The following is a 15,999-nucleotide window of genomic DNA, read 5'->3' on the forward strand; positions in this document are numbered from 1 at the left end:
ACAGTCAAACTCGAATAACTCGCCCTCGGATAAAATGTAACATTTCATTTCAAACACAAGGTTAACTCGAACAGATTTGGTCAGTTCCAACGCAATGATAAATTGCTTCAGATAACTCGATCTCAACATCATTTATTCGAGAAGTTTTTTGCCCAACGGCCATGAACACGGTTTTTATCGCTGTAGAATATCACTTCATTCCAAGCCATAGAGACAAACATCAACTTTTAGTAGTTCTTATGCGTCATTATTATCATCATCGGCAGCAAAATATTCTTGTTAACGACTTTTATCAAAGTTTGCAAAATATCAAGCTTTACCAAAGACCCACTTGGCCATGTCCCATTGAAAGTGTAGAAACCTCCGAATGAACTTGAAATTAAATCTGCAAAAATTGATCTTTGTTAAAACGCTCAAAAGAAAAATATGTCTTTTTTAGCGTTTTAACTGTGGTCAAGTTTTGCCTATTTTAATTTAAAACGTCCCGGCAGTCATATCACCTAAAACAAAACAAATCTCAAAAAATAAAAAAATGTTGATACTTTCCGATAAAACTTTTTAAAACCTCACATGAGAGGCCAGGCTGAGGCCCTACATGAGAGAAACCTGTTGGGGGCTTACACCGCCCGCCCCCTCCACACCCCTAGATGGTAATAACTAGTCGCCTAACATTAGCTGCCCCAACTTGCAACCAATAAATACAGGCCTGATTATCAATGAACAAAGCTATTTATTTTCGCGTTTTCGCTCGTTTGTTATGATAGTTTAGTTTTGCACATGAAATTTTCACGAGAGGATGACTCCGGGAAAACGCGAAAGTTAGATGAGGCGAATACATAAGTGTCCTAGGGTACAGCCACTAACATGAGTGTAAACACTAACAGACATTTGCTAAAGAATACGTATAAAATGTGAACAAATATTCTAAGGAAATTTTAATTCATTTCCTTTATCCTGAGTTGTGGCCGGATTTCTCTATAACATTATCTGACAGTGGTTGTGCCGAGACACATCTATGTGACCTTGTAACGAAGGCTTCTTCATGATACATTTACAACAACCTATACAGAGCTATATAACGTGACAAGCTATCAGTAACTAGATAACTTCATGGCTTTCAGTAGCTATATAACTTCCCAACTATTGATCGCTACATAGCCTTTCTAAAAATAAGTTACGTCTGTATAAGTTACTACTCAGCCTTCCATGTTGATAGCAAGAATCAAGAAACCAACCTTTGCTATGCAACTTATTTCGCCTTTTTAAATTTGATAGAGTGAATCCAAGCCATGGTAGACGACCTTGCAATTCAGTATCAACCCATTTATTAATATAATTATAGAGTTAGGCCATTTGATTTTGGTTCATAGAAGTTTGCCTATATTAGAGTTTCACAGAGTCTCAAGCAGAGAAGGGATTCAAATGACGAAGAGAGTTGAATATTCCCATAAACTTGATAAAATAACAGAAAATAAAACAAATTAAGCCAAGGCACTTATAAACTCCGCCTTTTTCAAGCACAGCACATCTTTTAATTTCCACCTCTTTAGACCAAAAAGGGGTACCTTCCAACACGCTTAATGAAAAAGCTGGTTATGACTTCTCAAATGGAGTAAATTGACTCGACTTGAACATAAAAAAGTCTTGGACTTTTTTATGCTCAAGATAAGCAAAATAACAAAATAAGCAGCACTTGAACATAAAAAATAGACCATCAGCCAACAGCTGCTGAAGTCATCGCTACTATATTGTGTTATGAAAGGCAAGAAACAGACTAGGTAGAGGTATAAAGAGCACCTCATTGATGTTGTCTATGATGATGTGTGAGAGCATATCAGCGAGCTGACGAGAATAGAAGGTAGGAGAGAGTTTACCCATCATCACCAGCAGCTGGTTTCTACAAATAGTTTGGTAGTGGACAGGCTCAGCGTGTGATGAACATACAACATGGAATGCTGATGCAATGTTTCACCTGAACAAACAGGTGCCTTTATATTGTCAATATACTGATCTCTATACGGCCTGCCAATATGCAAATTGGAATTGCTTAAAAATCTTGGGTTGAATTCTTGAGTTTCACAGAAGGTCCGGTTAAAATTAACTAAACTTGCTGGACAGTTTGATCTCGCAATGCCTGATGGAAAGCAATTGTATTCTATATTGTATTCTATATAATATATTATAATATATTATATATATAATATATATATATTATATATAATATATATATATTATATATATAATATATATATATATTATATATTAATATATAATATAGAATATATATATTCTATATTATATATTCTATATAAGCAATATATATTTTCTATATTTGTTGTCAAACTTACTGTTTTGATGAGCCAAGGTCAGCCAGCTAAAACTGTTACCTGAAGCAAACTAAATCTTCTTATCACAAAAAAGCTGCCCTCAGGTGGTAAAATCATAAACAATCGGATTCCAACAAGTTACCTAGCAATATTCTTACCAAATGGTAAGGGTCTTTCTTAAAGATTGAAAACAGGAACTCCGCTTCAAGCCCTGTACACAGTACCGATAAGCCACCACATCAGGAGACATGACACGTATCAGAGCACACTATCATTGCAACCTTAAAGGTTGACTTGCAACAAAATTCACATTACCGCTATTTGATATGAAAAGATTCACCGTGTCTTACTCGGTTGTGTTGTAGGTGCAAAATATGTGGAAATGTGATTACAAGCTCTCAAAAGCTCAGAAACGAACAGAGAATCCCAGCCACACGAGACCGCCGTAGTTTGGATAACCTTTCCGAAACGGCTCAAATGTGATGTAGTTGTGAGAGATGGTTTCTGTTTACACTTTCTTGCAACCTTATTCATCGAAATATTTTCACAAATATACTTCACGCATTCAATAAAACTATGTCTATTGTTCTTACGCGTCTGTTTTATCGTCATCGTAATGCTGTCACTTTTAGCACTGATACCTTATAACTTACCGTAAAAAACTGTTAAACTTTTTAACCTTGCCTCGAAGGAGTACATATCATTGTCTGATAATCATGACGAGCCTGTTGGTTACCTGTGATAATCGAAAAGTGCTGCAAAAATTATTTGCGAAGTATTGGGTCCCGTGATCAGATTACGACTTGACGATTGAATAATGCCGAAACAAAACTGTAAAGTAGCGAGCATCTATATTTGATACGGGGTCTTCGGTAAAACCCGAAGTGTTTGTCATAAACTAGTACTTATAAGTTTTATATTGAGCTTTTTATTGGCCTTTCAATTCACGTGAAAACATACGTGACAAGACGATAACCAAATTTCGTGGTTACGTCAGAGAAATAAACAGATTCCGATCTACGGCGGCTTTTAGTTTTTGAGCTTTTAAGAGCTTGTAATCACTTTTCCACACATTTTGCACCTACAACACAACAGAGTAGGATACGGTGGATCCTTTCATTTCACATAATGGTAATGTGAATTTTGTTGCAAGTCAACCTTTAAGGAGATCAACAAGCACCTGTTGGTGCATGCCGTTGAAACAAGGAAAGACGAGTCTAAACACTCACATAACGTCCAGGACATCGAGTACGTGCTTCTGCAGAGACTGATGCCTACCATCATTCACATCCTCTTCTATTGTCATACCTAAAGATAATGAGCAGACGACTACGAGTAGGAAACAGATCAGTACAGTCATACCTACAGGCAATGAGCAGACAAGTATGAGTAAGAAACAGAGAGCAATAGTCAAACTTAGAGACAATGAACAGACAACTTCAAGTTAGAAACATAGAACATTAGAATCATACCTTCAGACTACGAGCAGACAACTACGAGTAGGAAACAGGTCAGTACAGTCATACCTACAGGCAATGAGCAGACAACTATGAGTAGGAAACAGGTCAGTACAGTCATACCTACAGGCAATGAGCAGACAACTATGAGTAAGAAACAGAGGGCAATAGTCAAACTTACAGACAATGAACAGACAACTACAAGTTAGAAACAGAACATTAGAATCATACCTTCAGACTACGAGCAGACAACTACGAGTTAGAAACGGAGAGCAATAGATCCATACTTAAAGACAATTTGCAAACATGAATTAGAAACAGAGCGCAGTAGAATCATACCTACAAACCATGAACAGACAACTACGAGTAGGAAACAGATCAGTAGAGTCATACCTATAGACAATGAGCAGACAACTATGAATAGGAAACAAGGTGCAGTATAGGCTCAAAGTGAAACACTGAATACGAGACTCAAATCTTATAAGAAAAACTCCCATTATAGTAGAGTTTATGTTGCATGATGAATAGCCCAAAATCATAGACAATAAAACTTTTACTAAAATCTAAAGGCAACCTGGCAGCTTGACGGACTTCCTAAAAACTTGACAGCAAATCAACTGAAAGAACTTTAAAGAATAGAGAAAGCATAATATTATTTATTATTTTATTTAACATGCTTTATTATTTATCTTGAGGTGTTGACTGATGTTCTAAAAAAAGAATCAAGGAGATTGACCCACCAGAAGCTGAGATATAGCCAGCCAAACACAGGTCTACCTAATAAAGAATCAGAGGAAAACCCTTCGAAAATCTCGAAAACTATGACGTATAAAAACTATTGACGAAAACTATTCCGGTTGTATGTCATTGAAACAGATACCAGGTCGTATCCAATTAACCTCCGGGTAATCCGGGTTAATAATCAAAGAATAGAGAAAGCATAATATTATGCTTTATTATTTATCTTGAGGTGTTGACTGATGTTCTAAAAAAGAATCAAGGAGATTGACCCACCAGAAGCTGAGACATAGCCAACCAAACACAGGTCTACCAAAAAACAAGTGTTTTGGTAATCATCAATATTTGATGTATGAAATCGACTTGTGTGCCATTGGTCAATTAAGCCAACTAATGCGCTCTCCGATAACAATCACGGCGTTTTAATTGGTTTAATCCCTGGAAGTATAGAACAATCAAATTGGGCCTAACAATCATTACTCTGAGAATTCCGAACCAGTCCCTCTGACGTGTAGATTAGTTTTAGCATAAAATAATTACACGCATCTATTATTTCGCAACATTTCGCTATCTTTAGTTAGTTAGGTCGCCATCTTGCTAGTTCAGCTCAGTTTTGTTGTTCTCCCACTTAGCTTTCCTATTCAGACTCATCTTTAGCGCTGTTCAGATTTTTTTAACTATAGCTAATAAATGTAATCAATTAAATCAATCATCAATCTCGGCTATCATTTGGAATTTTCTACAATTTACATGTATATTAGTTACATCATTTATTCTAGAGGCAGTTATATTATAATTTTGTATAACATGCATTATGATTATTATATTAATCATAAAAAATAATCATAGATAAGATAGGTATAATAGATCAATAGAAAAATCAAATCAAAAGTTATCGTTTTCTTTTCTTACACCAAGAGCAGCACGGTCAAGTTATGCTTTTTAAAATTATGGCTGTAGTGAGCTTACAGTCTGTTAATAGTGACGATAATCATGAAAATCAACTGAATGCTACAGTAGGTACACAGTAGAAGAATGATGAATGAACAAAAAGTCACAATCCCATTTCTTATTCTAAACAAACTGCAATTCGCGGATGTCATATATAGACTATACACGCGCCATTCGTTGAGCAGAGGATCTGCGGAGCATATCCGTAGAGATCGAGTTAAAATTTGAAGCACAATAGTCAAAATCTGCTCTTCTATTTTGAAAAATCATGGCGAGGGGTTGTGGGCAAATGCCTTTACCACACAATGTTTGCTTGATTTTCCTGAGAAACCAGAGCTAGCCTGTAAATTCTTTACTATCGCGAGAAGCGTTTCACATCTCGTAGCCTAAAACAATCATTATACGTAACGGCGGTAAAGGTGCGCAACTCCGGCACATTACCAAGAAGTCGATTTAATAAGTCACAATTCTCGGGATTTTCGAAGGGTTTTCCTCTGATTCGTTATTAGGTAGACCTGTGTTTGGTTGGCTATATCTCAGCTTCTAGTAAGTCAATCTCCTTGATTCTTTTTTTAGAACATCAGTCAACACCTCAAGATAACTAATAAAGCATAATAATATTATGCTTTCTCTATTCTTTAAGTTAATGAATCATAATAGATTTACAAAAGTGGCCACACTTGTTGGTTGTCAAGCTAAGGTTAGTGTAGAATTGCATAGCAGGGGAGTGATTACATGAGCATTAGAGTAATACAACCATTATGGCAGATTATCGCTAAAATATAACAAATATCTTTTTTTGTTTCTCATCTCATCGAAAAGCTCTTACAAAATTTGTTTAAAAAGTAATTCTATTGGTTGCTTGATTGTGAATAAATTACTCACAGTTTAGAAATAAACTAGGTGATTACCCGGATACGAAAGACTACGAGATTTTTGTCCCTTTGTGAGTAATGTTTCAGTATAATTCTGAAGTTTCGAGTCGATGGGTTATCAGTTCTTGAGAAACGGAAGAAACTTCTAGAAAAGGATGTAAAATGGCAGCTGACAGAATGGCTTTCAATGACACACTGATCGATATTTTTTGCAATGAAGGATTATATATCCATCGTTTTTTTTTACATCATCAAGCCGTTTGCACATGCGTTTGTTCACAAAAAAGCCATCATATTTGTAGAAAACAATCGGTTTTCTTTTTTATTTAAGAGTACTTTTTGGTGTTGGTCTTATACTATAGTAAGAACATTTCAAACAAAAGCATCGTTCTCAAACATTTATTGCAAAAGTTTCCTGTTTTTAACGATAAAATTGTCTAAAAAGATGGCCGATAAAATTACGTCACGAAAAAGTGAAGGATATATACGAAGCTAAAAAGCTTCTCCTTAGCAACAAAAGCTTTGCACTAAAACCATTTGTTTTTCTATTCATAACAAATATATGGACTCTATACGATTTGGTGTACTGTAATCATCATTGTTTCATCAGTTACTTTTAAAACATCACTACTTTAAATAGCATGAAAAAAAACTATTTATTGGATTTCTATTTTTTCATCGAAATTTATTTTTGATGTATGCATGATTGGAGCTGCACAATGATATTCAGTTCAAACGAATTGTGCTATTCTGAGTGCTTTCAGTGTTGATGAAAAGTTGTAAGGCCTAGGATCAAAAGGCCCTCTTGTATATATACACAACTAAGCATCTTACCTATAATATGTTACTTACTGCAAGTAACTTACCTATAATATGTTACTTATTGTAAGTAACTTACCTATAATATGTTACTTACTGTAAGTAACTTACCTATAATATGTTACTTACTGTAAGTAACTTACCTATAATATGTTACTTACTGTAAGTAACTTACCTATAGTCTATTACTTACTGTAAGTATCTCACCTATAATCTGTGATCGTTCACAGTCGGCCAACTCGAGGAGGGTTGATGGTGAATAGCTCGTATGAAACTCATTCATGACTTCTCTCTTGAAGAGCCCCATTGTTGAGTTGAGACACAACATCACACCTGCAATTCATCATCAAGCCTTTTAATACCCTTGAGTTCATCAGGCAACCTTCTGCACGTAATATACTGCAGTGAGATGTATTCTAGACCTACTATTTATTCCACGACCAAACACGACTGAAGCGATTGTTTGGGAGACTTATGATAAATGCATAAGTGCAGACAACTCACGAAAATTATTAATCAACGGATGTCGCAAACCCTTGTACCGAAATCTCATCAACAAATTTAACCCTTTTTTAATGGATTCGCTTAAGTATAATAACAATACAAAACACATATTTTAAAACTTGACAAGCCTTATTTTTATCAAAATTAAGACCGACATACGAAATGCCGAGCGACAGAGAATAAAACCATATTGTCATGCGCTTTTCACAAAAAAACGTGCACATTTCACCAGCCTATAGCATTGTCGAAGGTTCCTGTAATTAACGTAGAAGTACTGAAAAAGCAATGGCTTTTTTTGCAGATTTCAAAGTAACTGACATTTTGGACACTTATGAATACTTTGGTATTCCAACTGATGTCCAAAGCAGTGAAAGTAAAAGAACTGACGATAATATTTTTTTAACGATTCTTATGAGATTATTACAATATTTAATTATAAGAATAATTATTCGGTTTTATAAGGTTTAGTTATAAGAATAATTATTTGATTTTGTAAGATTTAATTATAAGAATAAGCATTCAAATTTACAAGATCGAAGTATATAGTGACCGATGTTGGGCAATATGTTACTGTTATTATTTTTTCTAAATAGTTTTGTTAAATAGATTTTCTAAAAATCTATATAAATATCACAATTTCTTAATATTTTTAGCTATAACGCTTTGAAATGTAAACAAAATTGTGCAATGGTTTTTATTATTACTGTATTACTATATTAATAATATTGGTTATTATAATAATATCAGTGAATTTTACTTCTAATATTGCATTTCTCCTATTGCGGGGGAGAAATATAAACATTTAATCTTTTCCTTTCATTATTGCTGTTTGTTGTACATAATAACATCCAGTACATTTCAGCTACCATTGCAGTTATCCTATTGCAATGCAGTGCCATTTGACTGCTAATATTGCATTTCTCAACCATCAGTACCCTTTCTTTTGTCCAATACCGCTTTGGTCGTGGGCTGTATGACAAGCTAACCAAGTATTGATAAGTATTGATCTCGGAACCCTCCATTCACAAGTCGACAAGCTAACCAATTAATCTACAAGGGATGCAACTGATACATCGGGCAATATTAGTCATTATCTGGGTTAAACTAGCATGACTCTGCATTACACGCAACATCACTAAAGCTTGCTCTCACTGTTCTTATTAGTAAGTTTAGCACAACGGATACTAGATTACTCAAATTAGCCAATGGCAATTTGGGGCTGCGACCGGTTAGCTTAGCTATTTCGCACTGACTCCATCATCTCTGCTTTTGTTTGATTCTTGATATACAATTGTTTGAAACTTGAAACAACAAATGTATCACAGTAGATATCACTTGCCAGCCAAACCCAAATGACAAGTGGTGAAAGCTAGTAGCAAGTGATAACAGGTGGTAGCAGATTGTGACAAGTGGTAACATATGGCTACAGGTTACAAAAAAAACAAATAGACTTACTGTTCATCTGATGAGAAAGAAAATTAAAGGAGGGAGAGAGCTGATGCCCATCTTTGTCAAGGTAACCTGAGGCTGCAGCAACCTGCAGTAATTACACAATCTACTGAATAGATACGAAGTTAATAGTTCCTGGTAAATATGACATGTTGTGACACTGAGTGAGTTCACTAAAACTGTGTTTACCAATGTCAAGTGAATATGATGTGGCAGTTTCGATACTGCAGACAACTCAAGACATTGCTGCCAATGCCAGGTAATCAATCGGGAGGGCATTACAGCATTACTATTACATTACTAGCATTTACAGGTACTCAAGACAGAGCGACCAACATTGACATGTATTCAGGAGAGAGTGACAAGCACTTAAGAAGGTGCTATTAACATTTAAAAAGATCCAAAGAGCGACAAAAATTACCAGATGCTCAAGCAAGGAGGACTAGCATTTACAAGGACTCAAGAAGGATTGACTAGCATTGACAGGTGTTCCAGAGAGAATGACTACCATTTACAGGTACTCGAGGTAGTTTGACTAGTGATGACAGATGCTCCAGAGAGATTCACTACCAGTTACAACTACTGATGAGGGATTAACCAGTTGTAAAAGAATGAATAATAACTTCCATGGAAAAAAATATCATGAAGCTGTAAAAGTTGTAAAAAAATAGTATTTATAATAAAGAACTTGTTTACAGATGTTAATCTTTATCAAAGAAAAATTGAACTGGACATTTTTGCCTCCTCACAAAATGGCACATTGTCAGTAATCTAAAGCAAGATAACTCTTTAACTGCAATGATTAGCTACACAAATTAACCCTCATTAGGTTGGGTGAAACTACCAGTTACATGCTGAAAAGTATTTCATATCCTAGGATACGCGGTGGCTTGGATTTGATGGTCACCTTGAAACTAGTATTTTGACAAATGAAACAGGAAATGACACAGTTCAGGTAAGCAATGCTATATACATGAAAATTTTGTTCTTCAGTTGTCTTTTCTTTGTTAAGGCAAAAACTATGAATAATATTATAATTTTATCTGCTCGTGAAATGATGAGTTAAACAGTCAAGGAAACATAACTCTGCCTGGCTAAAGAGCCTACCTCAGGGTCTGCAGGGGTGACAACTCGACGAGCGACAATAAGAAAGTCTCTAAAGAGCTCCTGCAACTGTAAATATATAAAGAGGACAATTCCTAAAGCCTCTGACATGGGTCTCTGGTACAACTATGATATAACAGATAACAGCTGCTGCCTATTCGATATTTTACTTTGACAGCAGTCATGGCTAAAAATATACAGCCTACTTGTAACCTGCGAACAGAAACAGAAAGCTAGATGAAAGAACATCAGTTCATGACATACCTGATACCTTCGCTCGTTAAATATTGGGTCAGAGTCAGGAGGAGACAACAAGCCGATATAAGACGCCATCTCTAAAGCACTCTTTCTCGCCCTGTAGCAGAAGAAGCAATGAAGAACAAGGGCTCATCTAGTGGGGATCAACAAAGCAGCTTGACAGCATTAATCACAGGCTGAAGCAACAATACAAAGTGAAAATTCATAACATAGAAATTGTGCCGATATGCGTTGCTCATAATTACTGACCTACTTCTACTCACTACTGCTTAAAAGTGAACTTACCCAAAGTTTTAAGAATAAGTATCGGTCTTATTCTATCATGTGATTGATTGTGTTTGGCGTTTGAGATGGTGTGACACCCAGGATATTTCAACGTTAAATCGACAAAACTTGATCATGGTTAAAACGCTCAGAACGGAAACATGTCGAAAATGACATGTTTCCAGTTATTATGGAGATGGTTGATATAAGCTATCGGGTTCCAAGTTGTAGCGTTACGCGTCTATATTCTATTGGTCTCTTTGCAACGATCGACATCACAATCGCACAGAGATCACTTTTTGTCGATTTTAATATTAAAGCATCCTAGTAGTCAAACTGAAAAAAAGAATCGCAATAGAAAAATTTAATTTTTTTGAACCAACTAAAACTTTGCGTACGTTTATCTTTAACCTGGCAAGAGTTTGACCTTGACACTTTGACCAACAAGCTGAAAAGTAATATAAAAAAGTGTCTGTACTAAATGACAGTAGTCCATAGAGACACCCGACAGCCAGACCTGGTTTACCAAGCACCGGCAGCAAACATTATTAAAGTTGTACTGTAGAGCTGAATGTTTTGTACTTGTAATACTGTTTGACTGTGCATTGTATGTTTGGAATGTAGTAAATGATTTGTACTGCAGCATGTGCTGTTTGACTGTGTATTGTATGTTTGGTATGTAGTAAATGATTTGTACTGCAGCATGTGCTGTTTGACTTGAAGCTAACAAACAGTAGGAAATTTTGGAGAAAAGACTCTATTGTTACAAAGGAAAGGCTAAAGACTGAAAAATGAAATCGGGACACAACTAGCTGTCAAAAAGTGGTGATGCAATGTGACAGGTTCGAGATATCTGGTGATGCAATGTGACAGGTTCGAGATATCTGGTGATGCAATGTGACAGGTTCGAGATATCTGGTGTTGTGATTGTATCCTGATGTCTGCACAAGACTAAGAGTTAAGACGACCGGGTGTAATATTGCGGCTATGTATAAGTAATATAGTGTCTATATAATAATATGCAAGAGATTGCTGTGAGAGTATAAAATAATCCTTTATTGCTAACTTGTAGACATGTACACTGTAAACTGAATTGTTATGAATTGCTCTTTATTAGCTGCAGTCAGGCTATTTATACATCCTTACAATTATTCTAGAAAATTCCAGAAAATCCATTCAGAGAAAATCTAGTAATAGAACAATATTCTAAATTTATTCTAAATTTAATTTAATAGAATAAATTCTAAATATTAAATTGATGAGATAAATTTAATATTTTAAATTTATCTCATCAAAATATGTCCATCTACATTTATAGAGGGCTAATAATAATCCGCTGCGCTGCTACTGTATGATTCATCAGCGTATTACGCAATAGCTATTGTCATACTATAACTTTGTTTACTATACTAAATGTATACTATATACAGTACTCAGAATCTGTGACACTAGCACATGCTGGTTTGGTTAAATATGCCTGAATAATGTAAAAGATTAAAAATTACAGATTTTAAAAATTATTAATTGTTTGTATTTAAACAGGTGTGCTGACATAACAGGTGCGATGATATGAACAGGCGTGACGATATAAAAATTCAACAAAGACCGACGACACCAACTACTAGTCCAGGTAAGAAAAAAAGCAGAGACTCACTGTTGAAGTTGAGGTTCATTCCACTTCTTTATAGAGTTTTCAAGAACTAACTCTATGTATTCCAGTTGGAGACTGTAGTTCTTCATCTCATTGCTATACACAGATATGACAGTCAGTAGGATCACAGTCTATGAAGGCATAATTAGACAAGAGAAGAAAACATACCTATAAAAATATTACAGACCTCACCAGGAGAAGGCCTTCGAGGAGATAGCGAAATGTACGATTGTCTGTATTTTGCCTGCACCTCTGAGTGCTCTCATGGAGTGTCTTGAACTGGGGCTGCGGGGAAGAGAGGAAACACTGAGGAAAAAGGGCTACGAATTTAACAAACAGGATAATATAACATAACCTAAAGAAACGTGTTGAAAAAGCAAGAGCCGATGTAGAAACGAAAAATACCAAAAAGTGTTCAAGAATGAACTAACACAATTTTAGTTGATTTTTTCAGAAGGTATTTGGGTATTTTTCTATAATTTCTGCTTTTTCTATGTGTGAGATAACCTGACTGTCACGATATTTCAAGATTAAAATTGACAAAACGTGATTCCGGTTAAAACGCTCAGAACGTAAGTTTGCGTCAAATGATGTGTAACTACCCTAGGACACTTAAGTATTCGCGGCATCTAACTTTCGCGTTTTCGCGGAGTCATCATCACGCGAAAAATTCATGCGCGAAACTAAACTATCATAACGAACTAGCGAAAATTCGAAATTAAATAGCTATGTTCTACACAGGCCTGTATTCACTGGTTGCAAGGTGGGGGGCTAATGTTAGACGACTAGTTATGAACATCTGGGGTGTGGAGAAGGAGGGGGGGTGCTGTAAGCTCCCAACAGGTTTCTCTTATGTAGGGCCTCAGCCGGGCCTCTCACGTGAAGTTTTAAAAAATTTTATTGGCAAGTATCAACATTTTTCTATTTTTTGAGATTTGCTTTGTTTTAGCTGATGTGACTGACAAAACGTTTTAAAATTAAAACAGGCAAAACTTGTATGCAGTTAAAAAGCTCAGAAAGAAGACATCTTTTTCTTTTAAGCGTTTTAACAAAGATCATTTTTGCCGATTTTATTTCAAGTTCATTAAGTAGGATATGGGCAAGCAGATGTTTGCTAAAACTTGATATTTTGCAAACCTTTATAAAGGTCGTTAACAAGAATATTTTGCCGCTGATGAAGATAATAATGACGCCTAAGAACTACTAAAAGTTGATGTTTGTATCTATGGCTTCGAATAAAGTGATATTCTACAGCGATAAAAACCTTTCTATAGCCGTTGGACTATGAAATTCCTAAAAAGTTGGGGCGTCTTAGCCGGCCAGCTGTCCAAGGGAATACGGCCCTGTAGTTCATTGATATCCACAACAAAATCGTGATATTAGAAATGCAGATAATTTTGTGTGTGATTGAGCTCATCGGGAAATTTCTAGTAAATTCGTTAATACACCGAATGAGCAGCATGGCAAAGCAAATTAAGATAACAAGTTTTTTTGGAAAAGCCAAGACAAACGAAGAAGATGATGATATCAGTTTAGTCACCGAATTTGTAACTGATGAGGATGAAAGTCTGGTAGGTGAAGTCATACAATTAAATAATACTTATTGTAGTGATGAATTTTACTGCCAACCAAAAACGATAACAACCCTCACCAGGTCCAACCATGTTATACAGTTCTGGTTGTGATGTTGGTTGTTATCTATTTTCTTTTTTATGAGACATGTACTGTATTTGATTTTTTTTAAATTTGAAATATTGTGAACTCAAAACGTGCCATGGCCATCGCTTGCTATAAATACTTGAGATCTAATATTGGTACCATATCGGTCACGACGGAAAGGACCGAGTCGTCATTGATAGTCCAAGAAACAAATGGCAGCAAGCGATCACGTTGAATTATCGATTTCTGCCATACATTTATACCTGCGGGTTACAAATACAAACTAGTCGCAAATATAAAAAATTTTTTTACTAGAGGACCGGACCTGAGGAATCTAATTTGTTTGTTCCACTGCATTTATTTTCACATCACTATATTTTCGCACTCATCAGAGCTGCGAAATTAAGTTGCAGCGAAATTTTACTCTGTGTGCTACTCACGAAACTAAATACTAGCGAAATATAAGTGTCCTAGGGTAGTTGATATCTGCTAAAGCGTTCAAGTTGCCTCTAATCTGTCTCTTAACAACTATAGAAGCCATAATCACACTTTCGCTTGATTTAAGTATTTTAATCATAATCAAGTTTTATTAATTTTAATCTTGAAACATCCTGGCAGTCAGATCACCTCAAACATGAAAAACAATGGCAAATGATAGAAAAATACCTATATACAAATACATACCAAATATTTAAATAATAATAATAAATAATAATAAATACCAAATATTTAAATAATAATAATAAATAATAATACATACCAAATATTTAAATAATAATAATAAATAATAATACATACCAAATATTTAAATAATAATAATAAATAATAATACATACCAAATATTTAAATAATAATAATAAATAATAATAAATACCAAATATTTAAATAATAATAATAAATAATAATACATACCAAATATTTAAATAATAATAATAAATAATAATACATACCAAATATTTAAATAATAATAATAAATAATAATACATACCAAATATTTAAATAATAATAATAAATAATAATACATACCAAATATTTAAATAATAATAATAAATAATAATACATACCAAATATTTAAATAATAAATAATAATACATACCAAATATTTAAATAATAATAATAAATAATAATACATACCAAATATTTAAATAATAAATAATAATACATACCAAATATTTAAATAATAAATAATAATACATACCAAATATTTAAATAACAATAATAAACAATAATACATACCAAATATTTAAATAATAATAATAAATAATAATAAATACCAAATATTTAAATAATAATAATAAATAATAATACATACCAAATATTTAAATAATAATAATAAATAATAATACATACCAAATATTTAAATAATAATAATAAATAATAATACATACCAAATATTTAAATAATAATAATAAATAATAAAACATACCAAATATTTAAATAATAATAATAAATAATAATACATACCAAATATTTAAATAATAATAATAAATAATAATACATACCAAATATTTAAATAATAATAATAAATAATAATACATACCAAATATTTAAATAATAAATAATAATACATACCAAATATTTAAATAATAAATAATAATACATACCAAATATTTAAATAATAATAATAAATAATAATACATACCAAATATTTAAATAATAAATAATAATACATACCAAATATTTAAATAATAAATAATAATACATACCAAATATTTAAATAATAATAATAAACAATAATACATACCAAATATTTAAATAATAATAATAAATAATAATACATACCAAATATTTAAATAATAATAATAATACATACCAAATATTTAAATAATAATAATAAATAATAATACATACCAAATATTTAAATAATAAATAATAATACATACCAAATATTTAAATAATAAATAATAATACATACCAAATATTTAAATAATAATAATAAATAA

General features: G+C 33.3%; 1 protein-coding gene across 1 annotated transcript in view; it reads right to left on the minus strand.

Annotated features, from left to right (window-relative positions):
* Positions 1 to 15,999, minus strand: part of LOC137396693 (exportin-5-like) — a 50,623-nt gene that overhangs the window by 3,478 nt on the left and 31,146 nt on the right. Inside the window, exons 16-23 of the mRNA XM_068083009.1 lie at positions 12,585 to 12,682; positions 12,401 to 12,493; positions 10,489 to 10,579; positions 10,228 to 10,293; positions 9,127 to 9,208; positions 7,375 to 7,500; positions 3,557 to 3,635; positions 1,798 to 1,897 (exon numbers count right to left, since the gene is read on the minus strand). Coding sequence (XP_067939110.1) covers positions 1,798 to 1,897; positions 3,557 to 3,635; positions 7,375 to 7,500; positions 9,127 to 9,208; positions 10,228 to 10,293; positions 10,489 to 10,579; positions 12,401 to 12,493; positions 12,585 to 12,682 — 735 coding nt within the window. The remainder of the gene's footprint in view (positions 1 to 1,797; positions 1,898 to 3,556; positions 3,636 to 7,374; positions 7,501 to 9,126; positions 9,209 to 10,227; positions 10,294 to 10,488; positions 10,580 to 12,400; positions 12,494 to 12,584; positions 12,683 to 15,999) is intronic.

The sequence above is a fragment of the Watersipora subatra genome, chromosome 5, assembly GCF_963576615.1.
Source record: "Watersipora subatra chromosome 5, tzWatSuba1.1, whole genome shotgun sequence".
NCBI classification, from domain to species: Eukaryota; Metazoa; Bryozoa; class Gymnolaemata; order Cheilostomatida; family Watersiporidae; genus Watersipora; species Watersipora subatra.